This window comes from Phodopus roborovskii, unplaced genomic scaffold (genome assembly GCF_943737965.1).
Source record: "Phodopus roborovskii unplaced genomic scaffold, PHOROB, whole genome shotgun sequence".
NCBI classification, from domain to species: domain Eukaryota; kingdom Metazoa; phylum Chordata; class Mammalia; order Rodentia; family Cricetidae; genus Phodopus; species Phodopus roborovskii.
The window spans coordinates 1,322,040-1,347,179 of NW_026126624.1; the positions used below are offsets into that span (position 1 = coordinate 1,322,040).

At 46.8% G+C, this 25,140-nt stretch overlaps 1 protein-coding gene across 1 annotated transcript in view; it reads left to right on the top strand.

Annotated features, from left to right (window-relative positions):
• Nucleotides 1-22,874, top strand: part of Fam174b (family with sequence similarity 174 member B) — a 39,969-nt gene extending 17,095 nt beyond the window's left edge. The window contains exons 2-3 of the mRNA XM_051206523.1: nucleotides 12,717-12,848; nucleotides 20,865-22,874. Of these exons, the coding sequence (XP_051062480.1) occupies nucleotides 12,717-12,848; nucleotides 20,865-20,868 (136 nt within the window). The 3' untranslated portion in view covers nucleotides 20,869-22,874. The remainder of the gene's footprint in view (nucleotides 1-12,716; nucleotides 12,849-20,864) is intronic.
• The last annotated feature ends 2,266 nt before the right edge of the window (nucleotides 22,875-25,140 follow it).

Genomic DNA, 25,140 nt, shown 5'->3' on the forward strand with positions numbered 1-25,140 from the left:
TATCTGGATATACCCAGCACTCCCTATCCTTTGCTGGTGTGTGATAAGTTTGAAGTTTGAGTCCCACTTACTAGGTCAGGCTCCTCAGCATCTCCTGGATTTGGTTTTCTTGGCTTCAAAGTGTGAACTCACCTGCATTTCCAGCTTCAGGTGGTGATGAGATCATGTGTTTTGTTGTGCTAAGGCCATTGGGGTGGCTGCTCCTACTGTCACCCCAGGGGAGAGGCTGGTAGAGGACCAGCTTATAAGTCACAGGTAGACTTGTGTCCCTGTTGAAGCTGTTGACAAGAGTCAGAACAAGATTTAGGTGTCCTTAATGAATGGGGGAAAACTTAAAAGTCCTGTGGTGTAGGTTGTCTGGGAGATCCACCACCAGAACCCCAGAACCTCTTGGAAAGAAACATGAAGTTTGCATTTAGGATGAGCATCGTATTCACAAGGACAAGGGCTAGGATTCAAACCTCCATCTCATGGTCTATGTCTCTGATTGCCATACTCCAAACCCAGCCTACCCACTGGGGTTCAGGGTTGCTTTGCTCTACCTAGTTGGGGAGCACAAGTCTGGAAGGTTTCTTACCAGGTTGTTCTGCCAATCCTGGGGCTTGCTCCCCGAGCTTCCTTGCCCTCTGAGTAAACAAACCCTCAACCTGGGGACATTCCAGAGTGGAAGAATAAAAAAAAAATGTATTTTGTAATATCTCCCTCTTGTCTTTTCATTAAACTTCTATTCTTGAGGATTTTATACATGTGTACGATGTGATCATATATACTCCCCATTTCTCCTCTCCAACTCTTGTCATCTCCAACATGTCCCCCTCCCATCTCATATGTATACAGGTGTGGAGCCATCTATTGGAGCATGGGAATCCTATCAGTGCCTGTATTTAAAAAAAATACTGATTCTCTCCCAGCAACTACCTACTGCCAACAGCTCCCCAGTAAGGGGTGGGGCCTGTAAATCATCTACATCTACACTGGGCTTTTGGCTTGCTTGATATTGTGCAGATGGCCACGGCTGCTGTGAGTTCATGAATGTGATGCTCATCTATGTCTAGGACACAGAATTTTATAGCATTCCTCCACATCTTCTAGCTCTTACATTCTTTTTGCTTCCCATGCCATGCTATTCTCTGAGCCTTCATAGGGGGTAGGGTGGCATTGATATAGATGCCCCATTTAGGACTGAGTATTCCATTTCCTATACTCAGTATGGATCTCCCTGTTGACTGCTACTCCTTGCAAAGAGCTTGAGAACAGCCCAGTTCTATAGATATAAACATCTGTATGTAGGAGACATTTTGAAATCATGACCATTTAGCAAAATAATAGTAGCAGGCTCTACCTTAGGCTCTGTGATTTCCCTAGTCATGGGTTTTTGGCCAGGTTTATCCCTCCTGTGGAGCAGGCCTCATAACCAATCAGAAAATGGTTGGTTACCCCCTCAATAGTCATGCCACTATTACATAATTGGGCACATCTTGCCTGGAAGGCAATATTGTAACCAGCAGGGTTCAACTCTGTGTAAAAGACAATTGAGGTCTTTTGTCTCTCAGAAGCACTGTGACAGCTAGCCAGTAGGGAGGAAGTTTACTCTTGATTCAAGATTGTCCTATAGTCAAAGTATGTGTTGTCTTCAGCAATAGAATCTTACCATGTAGTTTGGAGGGTGATCAAAGGGAATGATGATACTCTGTATTGCTTTGGATATCTCTAGGGCCTCCTTGACCAATAACTCAGCTCAAAAGGAGAGATGCAAATGACTAGAAAACATTTTAAAAAGTGTTCTACATCCCCAGCCATCTGGGAAAGTGTCTTGGTTAGGGTTGCTATTGCTGTGAAGAGACACCATGACAACGGCAACTCTTATAAAGGAAAAAATTTAATTGGAGCTGGCTTACAGTGTTAGAAGTTTAATCCATTACCATCACGATGAGAAACATGATGCAGGCAGACTTGGTACTGGAGAAGGGGCTGAGAGTTCTACATCTTGATCCACGAGCAGCAGAAGAGGACTGTGTACTACACTGGGTATGGTTTGAGTATATGAGACCTCAAAGCCCCCCTGCACAGTGACACGCTTCCTCCAACAAGGCCACACCTCCTAACTGTGCCACTCCCTATGGGCTAAGCATTCAAATACACAAGTCTATGGGGTGCATTTTAAAATTGTTTTTATTTTTATTTTCTGTGCATTGGTGTTTCTCCTGCATGTCTGGGTGAAAGTGTCAGATCCCCTGGATCTGGGGTTACAGACAGTTGTGAGCTGCCATGTGGGTGCTGGGAATTGAACCTGGGTCCCCTGAAAGAACAGCCAGTGGTCTTAGCCACTGAGCCATCTCTCTAGCCTATGGAGGCCATTTAAACCACCACAGAAAGGCAAATTAAAACTATTTTTAAATTCTGTCTGACTGAGTTAGGGTTGCTACTGATGTGAGAAAACACCATGACCAAAAAAGCAGTTTGGAGTGGGGTGGGGGAAAGGGTATATTTTGCTTATATTTCTCCATCACTGGTGACCATTGAAGGCAGTCAGGGCAGAAACCTGGAGGCAGGAACTGAAACAAAATCCATGAAGGGACAGTGCTTACTGGCTTGCTAATCATGGCTTGTTCAGCCTAATTTTTTAATAGCCCTGGACCACCAGCCAGGGGTAGCATCACCTATAATGGTTTAGGCCCTCCCCTATTAATCACTAACTAAGAAAATGCTACAGGATTGCCTGCCCATAGCCTGTTCCTATGAATCTATTTTCTCAATTAAGGTTCCCTCCTCTCCGGTGACTCTAATTTGTGTCAAGTTTGATGTAAAAACTGTCTGGCATGACATGTTACCCCAGTCATAATGGATATCATCAGTGATGTTAATGACAAAAACAAAAGACCAAAAACCGTGACTGTAGCAAAAGAGGAACCTTTACATACTGTTGGTGAGGCTGAAAACTAGTGCAACCTATCTGGAAGCCAGTCTGGAAATTTCTCAGAAAAATTAGAAACATAACTGCCATGTGACCCAGCCATACTGCTTTTGGGCATATACCCAGTGGACTTATAATGTCTTTCCACAGAGACACGCATACACGTTCATTGCAGCAATATTCACAATAGTTGTGGAATGGGATCAACCTCAATGTCCATCAACAGGTGAATACATAAGAAAAATTTGGAGTTTATACACAGTAGGATAATATTACTTAGCTACAATGAAGAAGGAAGTCATGAAAATTTCTGGTAAATGGATAGAACTGGGAAAATCATACTGAATGACGTGACTTGGACCAAGAAAGACAAATAAACCTTACCTTCTCTCTCATATGCATAGCTTACCTTCAAATCTTGCGGTTTGTGTTTAATTTGGAGCAAAAGTGGAAGCCAGGAAACAAGAAGGGTGCTTTTTGGGCTTATGCTCATTAAGGGAAGGAGATAATAGATTGAAGGTAAAACAAAAGCAGAGAGGAGGAATCCTTGGGGTAGAAAGGGTAGAAAGGCTTAAGTAGGGAGGATACAAGGGTATGGGAGAAGCCAGGGGGCAGAGACGAGGTAATCCAAAGGAAAACTCAATGGCACTCTACTGTCTATATTGAAAAAACAATTGGAGGATAGTAGAAAACATGGGAAAGAAGAAGGAGGGGTGGGTATCAGGGGTTAAAGGATTAATCATGGATGGGAGGGGGATGAGGGAGAGGAGAAGGTAGTGATAAGTTAAAGCTAAGGGTGTATAAAAAAAAAGCCTGTGGAAATCCACTACTCAGTAAGCTAACTTCAGAATACAACTTAAAAACATTAGGAAGGAATTACCCTGCATGGATGGATGATGTATCTCCCAGTATACATGGGTTATTAAATGAAAATCTCAGTACAGGGCAGAATGGAAGAGGTTTGAATGACTCCTTGGGAGCAAAGGTTAAAGGGTCCTGGAGATGGCTCAGCGTGTAAGTGCTTGCTGTGCGAACATGAGGACCTGAGGGTGTTCAGATCTTCAGCACCCAAAGAAAACGTCTGGTGTGGTGGGCTTGAGGGGGAGGGGTGGGTGGAGGCAGGTAGACTTCCAGAGCTCATGAAGCAGCCAGTCTAGCCTACCGGTGAGCTCTGGGCTCACTGAGAGACCCTGTCTGCAAGAGAGGAGAGTGATGGGGGAAGACACAACATTGACCTCTGGCCTCCATGGGTGATAAAGGCTAGTTGAGCAGTGCATGTCTGTAACCCAGTGTTGAGAGGGTAGAGATGACTGGATCCCTGGCCAACCAGTCTAACCAGTCAGTGAGCTTGAGAATATGTGAGAGACCCTGTCTCAAAACTTAAAGTGGAGGGAGATAGAGGAAGATACTCACAGGCAATGCACACACTGCCTGCTTACCCACAAACATGTGAACACGCCACACACACAAAAGCAGGAGGAGGAAGCTGAGTATGGGAACACACTTGTGAGTTGCTTAGCATCACTGACACAAGTGCAGATTCTCAGACAGCTGTCCCCAACTTTCTCGCACTCCCTCTTGCTGGTGCAGGATGTCCTGCTTCCTCACTCCCAGGACAGTTGGACTCTGGGGTCTGAAGGTCTGTGAAAATCATGATCCATTCTCTTTCTAAAATTTCCTGCTTGTGCCTGGCGCAAAGGTCCTCTGTGGAAGAAGTGTGAGACTCCCACTTTCTGCCCCCTCTGTCCACACACTGCACAGTGTCCCTCCTATCGCTGGATGTCCTTTTTGACGAATAATGTGATGTGAGCTCTGCCCAGAATGGACCCGAGCATTATCAACTTTTCATGGGTCTTATCAACTTTTCATGGGTCTCAGTTTTGTCTGGTTAACACGCCTGGCAAGGCTTGTGCTTCCCAGGAAAAGGGTATTTTTGTTTCAGAGTTTGAAATGCAGTTTCTCTAGCTCAGTGTCAGAGCTGGTGTTTGAAGTACATATGAGCACCCTTCCGGATGGCCTTATGTACTAGTGAGGGCTCTCCACAGAAGCAGCGGCGTGCTGTCTCTCTCTTCGCGGGGTGTGTGTGTGTGTGTGTGTGTGTGTGTGTGTGTGTTTCAGAGAGGGAGGGAGGGAGAGGTGGGCCATATACTTATATGAAATTGCTTATGAAGATCTGATGGTCTAAGTTCTGGCCTTTTTTTTTTTTTTAATTTTTCTTTATTTGTTGTGAATTTCATACCATGCATCTTGATCCCATTCATCGCCCTGTCCCTTTCTATCTGTCCTCTGCCCTTGCAACCTCCACTCCTCAAATGAAATAAAATTTAAGAGAAAGGAAAAAAAGAAAAAGGAAAAGGAAAATCTCATTGTGGAAGCTGTAATGTGACACAGTAAGACACACCAGTAAACCCTTTAGTTCATTTGTCTTCACTTGCAAATGTTCTTTGCAAAGAATCATTGGTCTGGTTTGAGGCCTCTGCTTTCTGCTACACCATTGATGCTGGGCCCTCTCTGGGACTCTTCCTGGACATCTTGTTGTTGCTCTTTGGGATAGAGATCCTGCAGCCCTAGGTTCACAGGACTGATACCTCCCTCCCACTCCCCAGGTGCTGCAGCAGATCCCAGAGGGTGTGAGTGTTGGGGTGGACCAACATATAACTTGTTCTGGGTCTGGATTGATCAGCCTGCCAGGCCCCCCCCCCCACTAGTTTACCTTATAAGGGAAGAAGCAAGGGGCAGGGCTAGTTCTGCTTTAATACCCTTAGGGCTGGCGCACTGACCCTATACCACCAGGGCTAGCTCTACTGTGTCGCCCAGGTGACATGCAGGGGCCCCTCTCCTGAGTGTTGTAACTGAAGAGGGACAAAACCAGCTCTTCCATTCTCATGACCTCAGAGCCAGCTCTCCCAAACCACTACAGGCAGAGTGTGTGTGGGGGAGGGGAAGAGCATCTCTCCTTTGCCCACACCACCATATGGCAGATGAGGGGTGGGGCCAGATCTCCTTCACATATGTTCTCAGGCCTGCTTGGCTCACCACTGCCTCAGTTAGCTCTATCGTGCTGCCCAGGTGAAGTGCAGGACTTGTTGCTAAAGGGGAGGGTCTGCTTTGGGAGGGCATCTTTCCCTCACCATTGATACCACATGGCAGGTGAGGGGTACAGGGCCATTTCACCCACTCTCATGACCCAAGGGCTAGCTCTCCCACCTACTGCAGGTGTCAGAGGGTGAGGGGCAAGAGGAGGGACATCTCTTCCTTGCCCGTATATGGCAGGCAGATGAGGGGCAAGGCCATGCTCATGTTCTCAAGACTGGCTCACACATACCTCTCTTGACAAGATTAGCTCCACTGTGCTGGCCAGGTGAGGTGTAGGGCCTGCTCTCCTGTGTGCTGCAGCTGGTGAGGGCCAGGGTCAGCTCTCCATAGTGCTGCAGCCAGTGAGGGGCAGAGTCAGCTCTGCGCAGCTTTTCAGTGGTATCAGGAGCCATGAACATCAACACAGATCATGGCTGCAGCAGAGCCACAGACCCAGACATGGGCCTTGGCAGCATCCCAGGCCTGGACATCACCATGGCCCCTGGTGGCAAGCAGGCCACCCACCTCAGCCCCCTCATCACTTTCACCTCTTCAGATCTGCCTCTCTACACAGGACATGAACAATTCTCTCTCTCTCTCTCTCTCTCTCTCTCTCTCTCTCTCTCTCTCTCCCACACTCCACCACATGTCTGCCTATGGTAATAGTGCTCAACCATCTAGCACTACAAGGTGCCTAAGGGCAGGGTCCCTGGACAAGCAGGCATGTGGGTCTCCTCCTGCTTAGTTTTAGTGATGCTGAGCAGGGATTTTTTTCCAATTAGTTAATTACTTTGCCTACATTTATGTCTGTGTGAAGTGTTGGTTCCTTTGGAACTGGAGTTACAGACAGTAGTGACCAGCTATGTGGGTGCTAGGAATTGAACCCAGGTCCTCTGGAAAAGCAACCAGTGCTCTTAGTCACTGAGCCATCTTTCTACCTCCTAGGTTCTGGTCTGAGTGCAGACACACTTAAGGCTGAGAAGCAGCCATTGTTTCGTGAATCTAAGGGCAGTATATCTGGCTGTGTGGGGTAGTAACACTTCCTTGAAATGGAGGCAGGAGGATGTGAGTCTTGAGGTGAGTTTGAGATACATAGCAAGACTCCCTTAGAAACCAATATAACAAAACAAATGAAGAAACACCCACCTTTCCCTGCACCCTGATGTCTGATGGGTAGGAAGACTTCCCTTTATTCCTCAAGGAAGAGTCTGCCTTTTGTTTTACTCAGGCCTCAAGTGAGTGAGGCCCACTCACGTGGAGGACAGCTGACTTATTTAAAAAAGTTTAAAGTGATTTATTTATTTTTATTTCACATGCAATGGTGTTTTGCCTGAAAATATGTCTGCATATGGGTATTGGGTCCCCTGGAACTGGAGCTACAGACAGTTATGAGCTGCCATGTGGGTGCTGGGAATTGAACCCATGTCCTCTGGAAAAGCTGCCGGTATTCTTAACCACTGCACCATCTTTCCAGCCCCAGCTTTATTTAATCTATCTACTTTAGATGTTATATCCATTCAGAAATACCTGGGGTAATGTGTATCCATGTGTCTGGGTGTCTGTAGCCCCGTCATTTTACATATAATATTTCCTATTACATCCTTGGTATCATCTTGGGGTTCATGATTCTGTTTTGAGTTTTTGAGGTCTCCAGGTTGATGTTGTTTTTCCTAATCTCCCATGGTAAATATATAAGGCCTTGATGGATGGTGGTGGCACATCCCTTTAACCCCAGCACCTGGGAGGCAGGGGCAGGTGGATCTCTGTGAGTTCAAGGCCAGCCTGGTCTATGGAGTGAGTTCCAGGTCAGCCAGAGCTGTACAGGGACCTCCTTCCCAGAATCAGTACGAAAGAATATGCCACATTACACATGCACACTGAAGTTTGTAGATCAGGGCTTGCATACTGCAGAGTTCACCATATCTGGAAACACAGCCCTGAGACTCCTCAGTCTGAAGCCATCTGGGCATGGCTATTTTGAGTGTGTACAGGTGGCTTTCTCAAGTCCTTGGGTTCAGGGACATTTCCTTCTCTAAACACTTCAGATGCATCTTCTGCCCAGGCCTGTGTCATAGCAAACAGAGTAGGGGCCTCACTGATTCTCAAAGCCACATGTACCCCCAGACAGCTGTGGATCATCTAAGGGGTGGGGGGGTGTTGGATTGGCTTCCTGAGGAAGGTTGAGTCTTCATGGACGGAATCAGACCTTCCTCCTGAGGGATTAGAGCAAGGGTGGCTTCCCCTGTCAGTTGGTCTTGGATGACTTGTGGAATTTGGAGCCATTGCTGAGCTTACACTTCCCAATCAGGTACTGGAGTTGGAGCTGGCAGTGACGAGGAACAGAACGTAAAGATTATCTTCCCTTTGGGTAGTGCAGGTGGAGAGATAAGAATTTTGTTGGAGTGTTGATCTGACTTGCACTGTTGTTTTTGAACATAGGTTGCTCCCTGAGTCACTGGTAAGACTGAGACAGACAGGAGGACAAGTGCTCCCTCCCTAAGGGTATTTGACTATTAAGACTGTTAATGTCATTATATACGCACCATTCAGGGTTTACTTTTTCATATAAACTAAGCTACTGAGGTCATCCTTGTTGTACCCTTAGAGGAATATCTGTCAGAATCTTCCCTTGTGCCTAGCTGCTTTGATCGAGGGACTGCTGATGAAGTAGGCTCCTCCTATCTCACCTCCGTTATTCTGAGTTAGGGTCTTAGGGTAAGTACAGGCTAATCTTCAACTTGTAGCAATCCTGACCCATCTGCCTCTGTCTCCCGAGTATTGATATTACCAGGTATGTGCTACTGTGGCTGGCTGGAGCAGCTTTTCCATGCATAGGCTGTCATTCCCAGCTGCTTTTTTGTACCCTGAAGAAATTACAAGCCAGCCACAAGGAAGGCTGCTGCTGAAGCCACAGAGCTCTGGTTCAGGAGGGCTTCTGCCAGCCAAGACCATTGGTGCAATGTGCATTGTGTTTGGAAGATTCTGCTCCAGGCGAGACAATCCCAGATGGATTCTGGATGCTGCTTCCCACCTTGCAGCTATTCTCACTCAGGATAGGAGGGGACGGCACTCCCCCAGCTCTTCACCTGGAAGTCTACAATTCCTCTCACGTGAAGCCTGTGGTTAGTTCCAGTAATATGGAAGGGCCCACTGGTGGAACTATAATCGGTGTGTGAGCTTGCTGTGCTTTTCTTCTGCCTGTATAAGCAGACTGTTTCCCACTGCTTTGGGGGCTGGTCTGGGAGTCTTTCTCCTGCAGGCCCCCATCACATTCCAACATTCGGCCCAGTAAAGACTTCTTTCAAATGATCTTGTATTGGCTGGGCTGCTTGCACCTATCCACCCAAAGGTAGCAAGAAGGCAGTTGTGGGATTTCAGAGGGTGGCCTGAAGCAGGCATTATAGAAAGCTGGGGCTACTGAAGGTGAGAAGATAGGAAAGCTGAAAATCACACTTCCCCTGAGAGCTGTCCAGGGTTAAAAGCTGATCATCTCAACACCTGATAGTCAGGAGTGCACATCAGCCAAATACCAGTCTGCTGCCAGTCAAAGCTCAGAACACCTACATCAAAAGTCTGTGGCTTTGAAAGCTTAGGGCCACAGCCTCTGGTTCTAGGAGCCTAGAGCTGTAAGCTAGTGGTTTTGCAAGCCCAGCCTGTAAATCTCAGGCACTCAGGATCTCATTATGGCAAGGCGGCCAGCTATGTCCCTTTGGTTTACTGCCTTGCTGTGAGGTATAGCATTTGCACCATTCTTCATCCTAATTTTGGAATCCAGGTAGACACATTTGTGCCCATGAGCATACCTGTGAAGACAGCTGGGAGGAAGCATTACTCTGCAGCGAGGCTTCAGGTTGCTGCATTTTGTTGCTAGGTTCTTATTTGCCAAGGTCTTCCCTCTGTCTGTGCTGTTGCATGACTTCTAGGAGAACACACACACACACACACACACACACACACACACACACACAGATAGGGCCCTAACAACAGATAGAAGGAGTTATTTTATGTAAGCCTATCTTTGTGACCAGTGAATTTATTAGAGTTACTTAGAGGAACATGGGTGACTTAGAGGCAGCTGCACCATGGAAGAGCATGTTCCACTTTGCACATCTGGAGTTCCCTGCAGCTTGTAGGCATCAAGGCCATGGAAATGTCACCTACCTCCAGCAACTATTCACTACTTATGTACTTTGGGGAAGGAGCCTTACGAGGCTTAAACTCGCTTGTAGCTTGTGAGTTCCCCCAGCTTCCCACCTCCCCTCCTTAAGGAATATTTCAATCTAGAGAAAACCTGAAATACATGGTCAAGCAGGCACTATACATCGCATAGGTTGACTTATGCTAGAGCTCAGTGCTAAAATTTACTACGTAAATGACATGACAGCTTGGTAAGTCCTATTTTTGGTAATTTGTAGTAGGTAAGCCAAGAGCATGTTGCTGTTCCTAAGACATTTTTAGAGGACCTAAAAGTGAGTTTCTGTTTTGATGCTTTTTGAGAACTTGAGTGAATTTCTCTTGGCAAGAGGGAAAAAGATCTGCTGGTGTCTTTGACAAGTGGTCTCAGGGGAACCGCCCGCCATCTGCGGGAAGACTCTTCAGTGCCCTACTTAGGATGTTTGGATTGGCTGCGTTTTCATAGAGAGCATCCTTAAGAGGAGGCTGGCAGAGAATACAAAGCATTGGGGACAGATGTAAAACCACAGAGGAGCAGGCTCAGAGAGCATCGGTGGTCATTAGTAGAGGACTTTCCTTGGGTGGCATCATGCATCTTCCAGACACTCCCTGAAAAATATTGCAATCTTCATGCAAGGAGTCATATGCTAGGGGCTCATGTTAGCTTTTTTCCTGTGGCCCACCATGTCCCTCTACCATATTATCCATTGGTAAAAAATAGCATAGTAGTATAACCTTTGGCATGGAAGGAATACTGACTCATTTTCACAGGTCCTAATCTTAGGGTAGAGGCTGGAGCATGTGCGGTTTCTATATTTGTCATTATCAACTCAAACTAACTTATATCAAGAGCCTCCTGTATGCAGGCTTGTTAAGGACATCAGTTGCCTCAGAGACCATCCCTCACCTTTGAGGAAGAGTGCTCCTATCCCATTTTATATATAAGGAAACTGAAGGAACTTGTCTGGGCTTTGTCCCAGATTCCATAGGGTGGTGCTTGCATCTCTGGCCAGGCTATCCTTCTCTTGTCCTCAGAGAATGATTTGATCTTTTGTTCCCAATGCATTTGCTTTGCATGAATTTTACCTTTTTGAACTGCTGCATTTGAGTTGTATTTCTCTCAGTTATTGAGTTGTTGGTACTCAAATAGCTCTGCTTTGGGAAGATAGGAAGGGTTAGGGTGTTGGTAACTTAGTCCTATGGACACTGTGAACACCTGGGGTGTGTGTATGTGTGGGGTATGTGTATGTTTATCTGTGGAGTATGTGCATATGTATGTATGTACATATCTGTGGGTTATGTGTATGTGTTGCATGAGTGTCCATTGTGGGTTCTTCCTCAATTGCTTTCTAGTTTGTGAGGCACGCTTTCTTGCTGAACTGGGAGCTTACCTCTTGGGCTAGTCCAGCCTGGAGCCCTCTTTTTTTTTTTTTAATTTTTTAATTAAAATTAGAAACAAGCTTGTTTTACAGTCAACGCCAGTTCCTTCTCCCTCCCCTCTTCCCCTCCTCCCCTGCCCTACTGGCCAGCCTCCAGTCCCATCCCCTTTCTTCTCCCCAGGGAGGGTGAGGCCTTCCATGGAGAATCTTCAAAGTCTGTCAGATCATTTGGAACAGAGCCTAGGCCCTCCCCCATGTGTCTAGGCTGAGGGAGTATCCCTCTATGTGGAATGGGCTCCCAAATACCATATACTAGGGATAAATACTTATCAGCAGCCCCATAGACTGCTCAGTCCCCCTAACACACACACACTCATTCAGGGGGTTTGGGTTTCCCAGCTATCAGACTGGAGTCCATGAGCTTCCCCTTGTTCAGGTCAGCAATTTCTGTGGGTTTCTCCAGCCTGGTCTTGACCCCTTTGCTCATCACTACTCCTCCTCTGCAACTGGATTCCAAGAGTTTGGCTCATTGTTTAGCTGTGGGTGTCTGCTTCTGCTTCCATCAGCTACTGGATGAGGGCTCTAGGCTGGCATATAATAATCAATCTCATTATTAGGGAAGGGTATTTAAGGTAGCCTCTCCATTACTGCTTAGATTGTTAGTTGGGGTCATCCTAGTATAGCTCTGGACCTTTCTCTAATGCCAGATTTCTCTTTAAATCTAATGGCTCCCTCTATTATGGTATCTCTTTTCTTGCTCTCCTCTATTCTTTCTCTGACTCAATCTTCCTGTCCCCTCATGCCCACCTGCAGCCCTCTTGCTCCAGGGATTCCCTGTCTGGCTTCTGAGTGCTGAAATTTCAGGAGGGCCATTATACTCATCTGGCATTTGACCTTTCCCTTGCCGCTGAGGGTGAGTGCTGGCAATTCAAACCCCAGTCTCCATGCTTGCACAACAAGTTCTATACCCCGAGGTCTCCCTCTAGCCCCCAGCTTCTGGGACCTTAACCAAGTCTTCTGGGTACAGCTGCAGCATCTGTCTGGAGGTGGTAGCAAGCTTTGTCTGCAGATGTCAGGAAGTGAACTTGTCTCAGCACAAGCTGCTTCATCTGTGTGGAGACTTGGCTTCATCAGCATCTCTCACAGGCATCACAAATATGCTTCTCCTCCTCCAGGATGGGAAAGAGGTTGAAGAAGACCCGAAAGTATGACATCATCACCACTCCTGCTGAGCGTGTGGAGATGGCCCCACTGAACGAGGAGGACGATGAGGACGAGGACGCCACGGTATTTGACATCAAGTATAGGTGTGTGCTGGGGATAGAGGCTTCCTCCCAGGCTGTGTCTGGTAGGATGGTTCAGCCACAGTGTCCTTGTGCTTTCATTAAGTGTTAGGCTTTGAGATGCTCTTATTGTGGTGGGACCTGTTCCCATCACTGCCTTAGTAACAGTACCCCAGAGTCCAGAAGAGCAGGACTGGTAGGTTAAAAACAGGTCTGCACTATCATGGTTGCTTCCTGACATATTAGCTTCAGAAACAGAGTTTGTGTGTGTGTGTGTGTGTGTGTGTGTGTGTGTGTGTGTGTGTGTGTGTGTGTTTGTGTATGAGAGAGAGGGGGGGCATTTTCTCTCTGTCTACCCAGCTGTTCTAGAACTTGCTTTGTAGACCAGGATGGCCTCGAACTTAAGGATCCTCCTGCCACTGCCTCCCAAGTGCTGGGATTAAAGGGGTGAGCCACCACACCTGGTACATTTAAATTTTATAAGGAACAGTCACACATTGAAACTGATTCTATATATCAGAGTAGGAAGAAACCCATGACCTGTATTTTGTCAGGGAGAGAGTGACTAGTAACATTCAGTTACACTACAAAATAATACGTGTGTAGCATTATTAATGACTGTACTGGTTTTATTGCTAAGTCACTTACTCATCTCAGTCAGTACATAGACACAGAAAAGAAAATCATGTCATTTTAAAAGGTATCCCCACTTATATATTTCAAAAGGTGTGTAGAGGTGTGTGTGCATGTGTACACGTGTCATAGTACATATATGTGGAGGTCAGAGGACCACGTTGCTCTCTCCTTATACCTGAGTTTATGGTTAAACTCAGGTCACCAGGCTTGCATAGCAGGCTTCTACCAGGCCATCTTTCCAGACTTCACTTGTATTTTTTTTTGTTATGTTTTTATTTTTTGTTTGAGACAGAGTCACATAACCTGGGCTGTCCTGGAACTTGCTGTGTAAAACTCATGGCGGCTCTCTCGCTTCCATCTCCAGAGTGTTGGGATTACCGATGTGTGTCACCATACGGTGCAGTGTGCTTCCTGCCTTTCATTATTATTCACACTAGAAAGGGTCTGAGTCCTCCCGCAGGCCTGTGACACATTGTGCAATGTGGAACCTTAATGGAGTGGATTATGAATACTACTGATGCACGTATGATAGGCATGTGTGTATGTATGTATGCCTGCACACAGGCACATGCCACTGAATGTATTTGGAGCTAGAGAACAACTTTTTGGAGTTGATTCCCTCCTTGTGTTATGTGGATTCATGAACCATCTTGCCAGCCTTTGTACTTTTTTTTTTTTCTTCTTGATTCAGAGCCACTGTTAGAATCTTATTCATATTAGGTGTGATCCTTAGTATTGACTGTTAGCTTGAAAGGCTCCAGCATCACCATGGGGACAGATCTCTTGCCAAGTCTGTGAGGGAGTTTCTAGACTGAGAAGAAGACCTGTCTTAAATGTGATCAGCACATTTATCCCATGGGTTGGGGTCCTGGATTGGATGAAAAGGAGGAGCTGAGCTGAGTACCAGCATCCACCTCTCTGCTTTCTGACTGTGAATGCCATGTGGCCAGCTGTCTCATGCTCCTGCTGCCATGCTGTCTCTGCCCTGCTGGCCTGTACCCTCAAACCGTGAATCAAACCAGCTCTCTTCCTTTAGTTGTTGTCCTAGTTAGGGTCTCTATTGCTCTGCTAACACATCGATCAAAAACAACCTGGGGAGGAAAGGGTTTATTTCATATTGTAGCATATAGTTCCTTAGCTGAGGAAGTCAGGGCAGGGACTGAAGCAGAGGCCATGGAGGGGTGCTGCTCACTGCCTTGCTCCTCATGACTTGCTTAGTCTGCTTTCTTATAGAACCCAGGACACCAGCCCAGGGGTAGCACCACCCACAGCAAGCTGGGTCCTCCCATATCAATCATCAATGATCATTCAAGGGGATGTACTAAAGGCTGGTCTGGTGTGAGAATCCCCCTTCCCAGATGACTCTAGCTTGTGTTAAAGCGATGTAAGGCACAATTATTTTTGCTAAGTATTTTCTCATTATCACAACTAAGAGAAAAGTAACTAATACATTGGGTGACTGAACTGATTCTGTGAGAGTCATGAGAGAATGGTCTGGGTTTTTTCTATTTTCACATGTCTCTAAGTAAGAAAAGTCCCTAATCTGGACATGGCTATAGTTCCAACACTCAGGAGACTGAAGCAGGAGATTTTGAGTTCAGGGCTGGCCTGATACACACACACACACACACACACACACACACACACACACACACACACACACACACACACACACACACACACTTCAAATAACTGGTCAGGGGACTTAAACAAGGTATTATAGTATCTGTTTAGAAATTCTATCTAGATTGGGAGATGGGGAAGGGATCTATTCTTTGAGGGCCTGGATGTCAGTGTTACTATAGCCCAAAATACAGTCACACTTGGTCTCAGTTCTTCAAACTGGACCGAGTTGCCTTTCTGGGCTGATTGTCAGTTCTAGATTGGAGTGGCTGCTATCTCTGAAACTCATCAAACACTGATAAAACTGAACCATTTGGTAGGTACTCGGGTAGGAGAAATACTTTTGCTTTTTTTTGAAAGTCCAAGTTCCCCCATGGCCTGATGCAAGAGTGAGAATCAAGGATGAGAGGAAACTGTACTGCATACTGGCATTTTACAGGCACACCCTTTTTGGGACCTGGTGATGTCTGATACAGGATCTGGGTTTGCTTCCCCCAGCCTCTTGGTGTGCTTTTTCTATTCTAGGCAGAAACTCAGAACCCAGCAAATCCATTGTATTAATTCTGTACTCTAAGCTGTTGGCCATTGTGAGCCCTAGTCTCCATGCTGAGTATGTGCTCCTGGGCAGTCTGGCTCCCTCTGTTGTCACTTTGGAAATAGCCTCAAAAACAGGTTCCTCTATAAACAGTGGCACTACATTTGTAACCTTACCTCTGATAGCCTTATTTTATTTAAAAATTATTTGTGTATGTCCACGTCCATGCATGTGTGCACACTAGCAAGAATGCCCACATGCTGCGGGATGTGCGTGGAGGGGGTGTGGCACTTTGCAGGAGTTCGTTCTCTCATTCTACCATGTGGGTCTGTTTGGTTTGAATGAGAATGGCCCTCGTAGGCTCATGTGTGTGAAGACTTAGTCCTCAGTGGATGGAACTGTTTGGGAAGGATGAGGAGGTGTGGCCTTGCTGGAGGAGGTGTGTGTGTGTGTGTGAGCTTTTAGGTTTCAGAAGTTTATACCAGTCAGCTCTCTATCTGCCTTGTGCTTGTGGCCTTTAAAAGGGTATACATTCAATATTGGACCACAGAGTGAGGTTTGCTGTTGGGTTGCTACATGGAGTTTTCCTCTATCTCTGTGTGTTGCTTCTGAATTTTATTCCTTTCTCTAGCTCTCTTGAGCAGGTCATACCTTTTCCTTTGACCCATTGTGATAGTGAATCTATATTCATTAGATTTCTAATATACAGTCAGATCAGTATTGGGAAGTTAAGAGAGCTTGGTCATGTGTTACCTTTCTATGTGCATTGTACTGTATGTACAAGGCTTCCTTTCCCTAGGGAATGGTGATTGGCCTGTTGGTTTTTTTGTTTTGTTTTTACTCTTTTTGCCAGGCTCTGGTAAAAGTTATGCTGGCCTCATAACTTTTAGGGTAGCATGTTTCCTTATTTTCCTTCTCTGGACTAGTTTGAATCAGATTGGAACTGTTTGTTTCCTAAGTGTTTAGTAGAGCATACTAAAAACTGGCTGCACCTGAGGCAGTCTGCATGAAACTTTTAGGATCAGTAACATCCAGTTCCGTGAATAGTTCCAAGAATATTCAGTCTTTATTTTTTTCTTGGGTCAGTTTTAATCAAAAGTAGTTTTGGGGCATTTTGTTCATTTCCATTTACAAACCTGTTTTTGTGTGTTGTTCCCAACATTCTCCTCCTTTAAATTTGTAAATGTTTGTCATATGAGTAGCTATGGCCTTTCTTTGCTTTTTTGAAAGATAGATTCTCTGTGTAGTTCCTGGCTGGCCTTGACTTTGCAGAGATCTGCCTGCTTCTGCCTCTCAAATGCTGGGGTTAAATGTGTGTGCCACCATGCCTGGCTCTTTTGCATTATTATTTAAAATTTAATGTTATTTTCTCATTTTTCCCCTGGCTCGGTCTTGCAGGATATACATTTCATTTTTATCACTCTACATGTAGACTCATCCTAGGGCTTTTTAGATGCCCTCTGTGACTATTATCAGTTTTCGGTTGATATCTGTATCCTGTCTGTCTTAGTCAGGGTTTCTATTGCTGTGAAAAAACACCATGACCAAAAAGCAAGTTGGGGAGGACAGGGTTTACTTGGCTTACACTTCAGCATTGCTGTTCATCACTGCAGGAAGTCAGGACAGGATCCCAGAGGCAGGAGCTGATGCAGAGGGCATGTCTTGCTCAGCCCACCTTCTTATAGAACCCTGGACCAGCAAGCAGCCCAGGGATGGCACCACCTGCCATGGGCTGGGCCCTCCCCCATTGACCACCAAATGAGAAAATGCCTCACAGCTGGATCTCACAGAGGCATTTCCTCAGCTGAGGCTCCTTCCTCATGACTCTAGCTTGTGTCAGGTTGACACACAAAACCAGCCAGTACACCATCCCTCAGCCTTCTTTGAGCACATTCTATTTTTCCACTGAGTGTATAACCCATTCAGTCATTGTCAAACTTCCCAGATGGAATCGGCATTTTTTCTGTGGCAGCCTGTACTGTAGACATTCAGGACTATTGCCAGCCCCCCCAGACCCCCCATCCTGAAGAACCGAATGATTTCAGGGAGCTCCCATGTAAGCTCCTGCTGTTTGTGGTTGAAGTGGAATGAGGATGTGAATGAACTTGGGGATGAGTCAGTCAGGCACAAAGGGTGCCAGTCCAGAAAAGACTGACCCAGCGCTGGGAGGCTAAGTAGCTTTTCCTAATGTGCAGGTTTATAGGAACTATGGGTGAGAAGTGGGGGACATGAATCCACTGTCATCTCACCACTTAGTAGTAGCCATTAGGGAGTGTGTGAGCACACAACTGTGGGTTTTTCTTTTTCTTTTGAAACAGGCCCATGTTACAAAGGCTGATTTGGGGGCACTTTCCCCCCTGAATGGCACATTTGTGAACAGCTTTCTCATGTCAATAAATATGAAAGAATGAAGGTTTTTAAGGTTACTTTCCTGTTTCATGTCGTGTTTTTAAGGACTTTTCTACACACCTATTTGAAGAGACTTTTTCCTGTCCACCAAATGTTTCTGGTTCTCTCCAGGAAGCACACTCCTTGAAACTGGATGTGGATGAATCATGGCTTTGGGTTATTTTATGATGGAGTGGAGAGGGACATCATGTGTTTGGTACCAGGGTAGTGAGGTGGGTCGGTCGGATGCCTCTTACTTTCGGATCACATTTCATGACCTGGAGCCCATGTGGATCAGCCAGGTTCATTTCCCCCAAGTTTCTCGTCATATAGAGAAGAGGTCACAGGCTAGGGAGGCTTCTGTGCAGCACCTCCCACCCAGTGCTGGGTATCAAACCTAGGATGCTCATGCATGCTAGCCAAGCACTCTACCACTGAGCTACAGCCCCAGCTCAGCAGCCTTCTTTGTATGTGGAGGAAAGAGCCCTGGAGTTTTGGAATGGTTGCATATTCCAGGAGGTGTTTGGATTTCACTTCTGTTTTGTGCTTGACCGGCCTGGTGCACAATTGCAGTCAGTGTTTTGCATCTCTGCAAATCCCTTGTTTTTTAGGGGAGACTTTTGTTACACCTCCTAGGCATCCCTGGAGGACATCCCTGGTCGTATGGCAAGCAGCCTAGAAGCTGTGTTGAGTGCAGCCCAAGGTACCCAGCTGCTGGGAAAACCCACCCAAGGTACCAGGCTGCTGCTGTCCCCACTAGCCCTGCCTCTTGCTGAGATGGGCTTTCCTATGTGTGGAAACAGTGTGTCTCCTCCAGGGTGTGGACCAGCAGGCTTGCTTTCCCCTCCCCACTTTGTGGCTAGAGTTTCCTGCAGGAATGTTAGACACCAGTGGCATGACCTCGGCATAGGAGACTGTGCCTGCTCTATTCTCTAGAGCCCTCGGACCCCTGGAGAGCTGAAGTGGAAACAGAGCTGACTGCCCCCCCACCCCACCCCATCTAAGGTTGAGCCCACCCCACCCCATCTAAGGTTGAGGTCTGGACTCAGTGCATCTTAAATGAAGGTGTTAATACCTTCCCAGAGGCAATGTCTTATGGCTGCTTTTCCTTCATAAGGAGCTTGGGGATGGTTGATTCTGGAGGTGCCTCTGCCCGCCTCATGTCCTCAGGGTTTAGCGCTGTGAAAGGAGTTGATGATGAGAGCTGGGTTCCCCTTTGCACTGCAGCTCTCCTGTGCCTACATGTGGCTGATTATTCCTACAGGTATGGGGCTTGGTTGTAAGCAGCTCTTAGGGTGGAAGGTACAAGACCTGCCAGAGGTTCCATGCAGATACTTCTGGGACCTTTGTGAGATGGTGGGAGAGGGTCATCTGGCAATTGGACTTGAGCACCCAGGCAGGTGACAGTACCACATGTTGGTTGTTCAGTGTATCCCTGTGCTGTCCCTATCTACCAGCTCTGGCTGGGGCCAGCAAGCCACCATTGCTTTGTTGTGATGTCATTGTGGAGATCGGTCTGTACACTGGCCTGATTCTGAAACCATCCCCGGATCTTGAATTCTGTTACACCTTTGTCTGTCATGGGTGATTGTGCAAGGTCCAATGCTGATGGAGGAAGCAGCTTTAATGGGTCTGTTTCCCCTCTTCATAGCCCCTTTGACACAGCGTGTAAGCGTTCATGTGTCCCTGCTATTGTCCTCCCTGCTTTAGAGCTGCAGTTTGGAGATGAGCAGGCTCATGCATGGACCCTGCCTGTTCACATGCTTACGCAGGTCCAGCTCCTCAAACTGTGGCCAAACCCATGTTGCACTCATCGGGTCTATGGTCTATGTTACTGTAACAAAGTACCCAAGACAACAACTTGAAGGTTTCTTTTGGCTCAGAGTTGGAAGTTTCAGTCCATGGTTTGCCCTGTGGGTGTGGTAGCACGAAACCTCTCACCACACGTAGGAGCCAGGGAACAAGAGGGAGGGAAAGATTGGAATCCCATAATTCCTGTGTGTCTCTAGTGACCTGGAGGCCTCCCATTGGGCCTCACCCCTGAAGGTTCTGCTGCCTTTCAACAGTGCCGATCCTTCTAACTCAGCGGGCTGAGGGGAGACATTGTGGATCCCAGACTGTAACAATAGTTAACAGGCGAGTATGGGTTCTACTTGTTCTGTGTGCACCCAGGTCTCACTGTGAAGTCCAAGGCTTTTCTTAAACTCCTTGCCTCTGTCACCTAGCTTCTGGGATTATAGACCGGTGCCAACATGCATGCCCAGTTCCAATCTCTACATTTCCATGTTTGAAAAAGAATCAAAAGGAAGAACAATATTTCAGGATGCATAACAGTCCAATGTAATTCAGATTTCAGAGCCCATAAAGTTTTATCGGAACACAGCCACCACCAGGCATTCTGTACTGTCATGACAACGGGGTTCATAGTTGACAAGATCTACACGCTTTAAAATAGTTACTCTTGGGTAAATTTTGAAGCAATGCTTTGTTGACACTTGGCCTGAACACCTGTAGGAGGTCTAGGAGGAGGGATTTAAGGAGGAAACAGCTTGTGTTCTAAGGGGTGTGGGGGCTGTGTGTGGAGGGAGGGAGTTTCGTGTGAGAGCTGAAGGGCAGAGTTAATAGGAGAATGGAACATGCCTTTCAGACAGCCCATTAAAAAGCCCCACGGTTAAGGAACACGTTAAGGGCTGTTGAGGACAATGATGACAACAATGATGAAGTTAACTGCTCAGATGGCAGGAATAGGAAAAGGGATGGAGTGTGACAGTGAGATCCAAGGGGTAGAAACTGCGTGGGAGGAGTCTTGTGGCTTCACTGCTCTTCCCGAGTGATGACTCTCCTTCCTCTTCTTTCAGGTAAAACTGTTTGGGCGTGTCCGCATCCTTCCTGGGGGAAGCTGGTCGGCTGCAGACTGGGCACCATCTCTCACCTGAGGTGTTGAAACCAAAACCAATGTTATTTATGAAACTCTGGCTCCACTCTTGTGTGTCCAGCACCTGCTTGGAATGTCGCCATCAAACTTGTCCCCAGTCTCCAGATGCAAGTCACCTCAGCCACCCTTGGATACCCCTTGGAGATGCTCTTTGCATGCCTTCCTTGAGGGGTTTTCTACCTTCTTAAGAGGCGAAGATGGGAACATTGATTTCAAAGAATCTTTCTAGAACAACTGTACAAGGAGTATCAATAATCTTAAAAAGCAGGGCTGGGGAGATAGCTTAGCTATAACCTGATTACCTTGTAAGCAGGGGACATGAGTTTTGTCTTTAGAGTTCACATTTAAACAAGACAAAACTAGTATGATGTTCCACACCTCTAATCAGCTCTGGGGAGAGAGGTGACCCTGGGTTGACTGCTCAGCCAGCCTAGCCTAATGAGTGAGTTCCATTGAAGACACCTGATCACAGAAATGGTGGATGACTCCAGAGGAACAATGGGCAACGTTCATTTCTGACTCCAACACACATTTACCAACACCACACACACACACATACACACACACACACACACTTCAAAAGCCTGAAGGACCTTCAGATGTACCTAGCAGAATCCTGACATCTTGCTCTCCCAAGTCTTTTCATCATCATCATCAGGTCTGGCTTTTTTTGGCTGTGTGATATTTCAGAGTGGGCATACAAGTTCCCCACCATCCCACACCCTACCCCACTCCACCCCACCCTTTCTAAGAGGTTCAGCATAAATAGGAATGGCTACAACACAAACATATTTCAAATTTTCAGGGATCACCACATGGGTGAGTGTGTGAATGGGTGTGTACACTTGTTTCTCTTCTCATGGGGATGGAGAGTGCCAGGTAGCTTTTGGTGATTTGTGTGTGTGTGTGTGTGTGTGTGTGTGTGTGTGCTGAAAAAAACGTTTCTCTGTCCCACCCTATTTCTGTGTTGTCCATCTTAGTGATATAATACTAAGAAGAAATCTTAGTGGTAATTAAAACGAATGGTAGTTTGGTTGGCTGAAAAAGGAAAAAGGGACACTGTCAGGGACTCTGTTGGAAGTCAGCACAGGCTAGGTTGGACTAGACTGGAGTGTGAGCCATCCTGGGCCCATTGCACCTCACCTGGGAGCTGGGTACCCAGGGATGCCCAGAGGAAATAGGCCCTGGACTAACTGCTCAGGTTAATGGAGGCCTCCCACTTGGCCTTCTTGTATATTGCTGTGGCTGTTATGCTGTGCAAATCTAACAGCAGTGCCTTGGGGACCCTGGGAGTGTAGTAGTCTGGGAAGGTGGCTGTTGTTTTTGCCTTGTTTCCTTCCTAGTGTTTGTGTACTTGTCTGTTTGATGCCCTTCTCTATTGCTTTGGATGAAAACCCCCACGTTGGCCAGCTCCGCCCTACTGCCAGACTCTCTAGTTCCTGACTGGGGTTGTGGCAGTGGGTGGAAAGGGCCACCCTGGCTCCAGAGCCTGGCTGGGCATGGTTGCTGTGCAACCCTAACTCATCGTGAGGTGTGCCATTCTCCTGGGTTCCCGTTACCTCTGCTCCTCAGTTGACTTCTCTCAGCCTTCTGCTCTGTTGGCCAGAGGGGTGGGGCTGGAATCAGAGCAGGTGGCTGTCTGCCCTCACCATGTACTCAAGGACAGTGGTGACTCTAGGAAGCTGGCCACCTCCAAGCTGTGCACCCTGCCCTCTCAGCCTGTGGTTACCACCTCCCATTCAGGGGTTCTAGAACTGCAGCTGTACCATCTAGAAAAGCTGGATTCTCCTGCCTTATGTGTGAACACCACGGATCCGGCTGCCAGTCTCTCATCACTGACTGTGGCAAGAATGGCAGGACAGTGACCTTCCAAATCCTGATGAAACTTCAGCACCACAGACACTTAAATAAAGACCCTTAAAACAAACAAGAATCGTTTGAGTCACAAGTATGTTGGGTTTGGATGTTTTCCGATGGAGTTGGTGAGATGACTCTCTGTGGTTACAAATGTCAACACTGGTTGTGGGTAGGGATGAATTGGGGTTTCTAGGGGTGTGTGTGTCCTGGCGATTTAGAAAAGGCATACGAATGAAACGAAGCTGGGGAAACATGCCATTTCCCTCTCTCTCTCTCTCTCTCTCTCTCTCTCTCTCACACACACACACACACACACACACTTCATTTACTCTTCTTCTAGATGCTGGTTCATGTTTTGAGCCCTCATTGGAGACCCTTAAGGTGCCCAGAGGATGGAGAGCCCATCATGTGCACTCTGCGGTCCTATCCTTGTTTCATCTGAGTTCAGCATGTGATTTTTGTGACAGCCAGGTGTGATGGCACATGCTTGTTATCCCAGGGCGGAAGAGGCTGGCCAGCTTGGGATACAGAGCAAGACTTCATCTCAGCAAACAGAAAGCCACCCCAAAATTTCTACGAATGCCTAGGTTGGATTAACACCTTAGTGGATAGAAGCCAGAGATGATGACTCACTCATGTCCACTTGAATAGCTTGATGGGCGTGGTCTACTTAAGTCTCCTAGGAGTGTGTTAGTCTTTGTGGCCAAGCATTTCCCTGCCAATCTATTTCACTCCTTTTGACATCCAGGGATGAGCCAGCCCAGGGAGGAAGGAGGCACCCTCCTACATCAGCAGTGCCCCTTTTGGTGTAGGACTGGCTGCTAGTACAGCTTGCTCTTTAGTTTTAGGTGTTCCTTGCCCCTTCTGCACAAAGAAAGTCTTTCTTCCCCCACATGCCCAGTTAGAGCTACCTGTTTCTGGTTGCCTGTATTTCCCATCAACAGTGCTGACACTTAGGAAGGAAGGATAGTTTGGGGCACCACTCAAAATGGTACTTTCTAAAGCTGTGACTCTATTTATATGTGCCTTGCCTGCCTTTTTCAGCAGGATGCTGGGTTTGGGGACCTTTTGAATGGAACTGGGAAATAACCAGAAGAGAAATTTCCAGGGGCAGGTGCACTGCTTGCTGGTAAGACTTTTGACTACCAAAGTTATTTTGAGATTGATTGGCTCTTTGGTATTGTTAGCTCTGTGAGAGAGGGTGGGCTATGCTGTGAGCATCAGTAAAGGGGAAGAGGTTGTTCGGTGACTACCCTGTCTGCTCACTCTCCAGAGGCACAGGATCTGCCCCACGAAGCCTGCAAGCTGCTTCCAGTCACAGGTGGGAGCCAGCACTTGCAGTAGAATATTTGTGGCTTTTATTTGAGAATTCAGGAAGCCTTTGGTGAACTGTGAAATACACAGCACACAACTCATGCAATGGCTCTATTTTCTGTTCTTGTTGGGAACCAAATAATGTGACCATTCCAGGCGGTTGCTGTGAACCGCTACCTGCATTGTTGCCTGAGTATTTGGTCAGCAGAGTATCTTTCCTTTTGGTAATTGCCTCAGAATTTTTTTTTGCTATAGTTAAGCTCAGTGAACTAGATTAGCAGCAAGCTCCACCTTTCTGGATATGGGCTCTTTTTGATGAGCTGAACTGATGTGGAAGGGTTACAATGAATTTACATGCATCTGTTAGCAACAGGGATGTCCCACAGCCTCTAAGTGTTTAAATGGTCCATCTGACACAGGTGCTATGAGTGGGTAAGACCATTGTGAGTAACTGATGGTGGGATTCGCAAGAAGTCAGCTGGGTGGTTCTGGGTGTTGTGGGGAAGAGCAAAAGGCAGAGAACTGGTGTGATTCCTGCCTTGCTGCTCATAGTAACAGGAGGCAAGCCTCTCCAACTAGCCATTGTGATCATCTAAAGGTTAAGCCTAGTTTAGCATTGCTCAGTGATGGATATCTCTTTGAAATACACCAAACTACAGAACTTTCTTGGTTAAGACCTTGTAGCTTCTACCTGAAGGTCATTTTCAGCTCCTGGAGATGGAGCCAGTCCTCTCCTGGCTCCTCTACCAGCTTGCAGAAGCTTTAGGAGGTCAGACAGAGTGTTTACAGCTTCCACAGTCCCAGATACCTCACCAGACACAAAGTCATCGAAAAGACCAAGGCCCCACATGTGGGTGATGTTACCAAAGTACAGCACAGGCTCGTGTCTGGAGATGATAGAATAAATGACAGAGACAAGACCAGGTCATTGGGCCTGGGACTATGGGCCTAGAAGTGGCCAGGGAGGCAAGAGGTACAGGAGAAGGCCACATGTCTAGACTCAAAAAAAAAAAAAAAAAAAAAAAAAA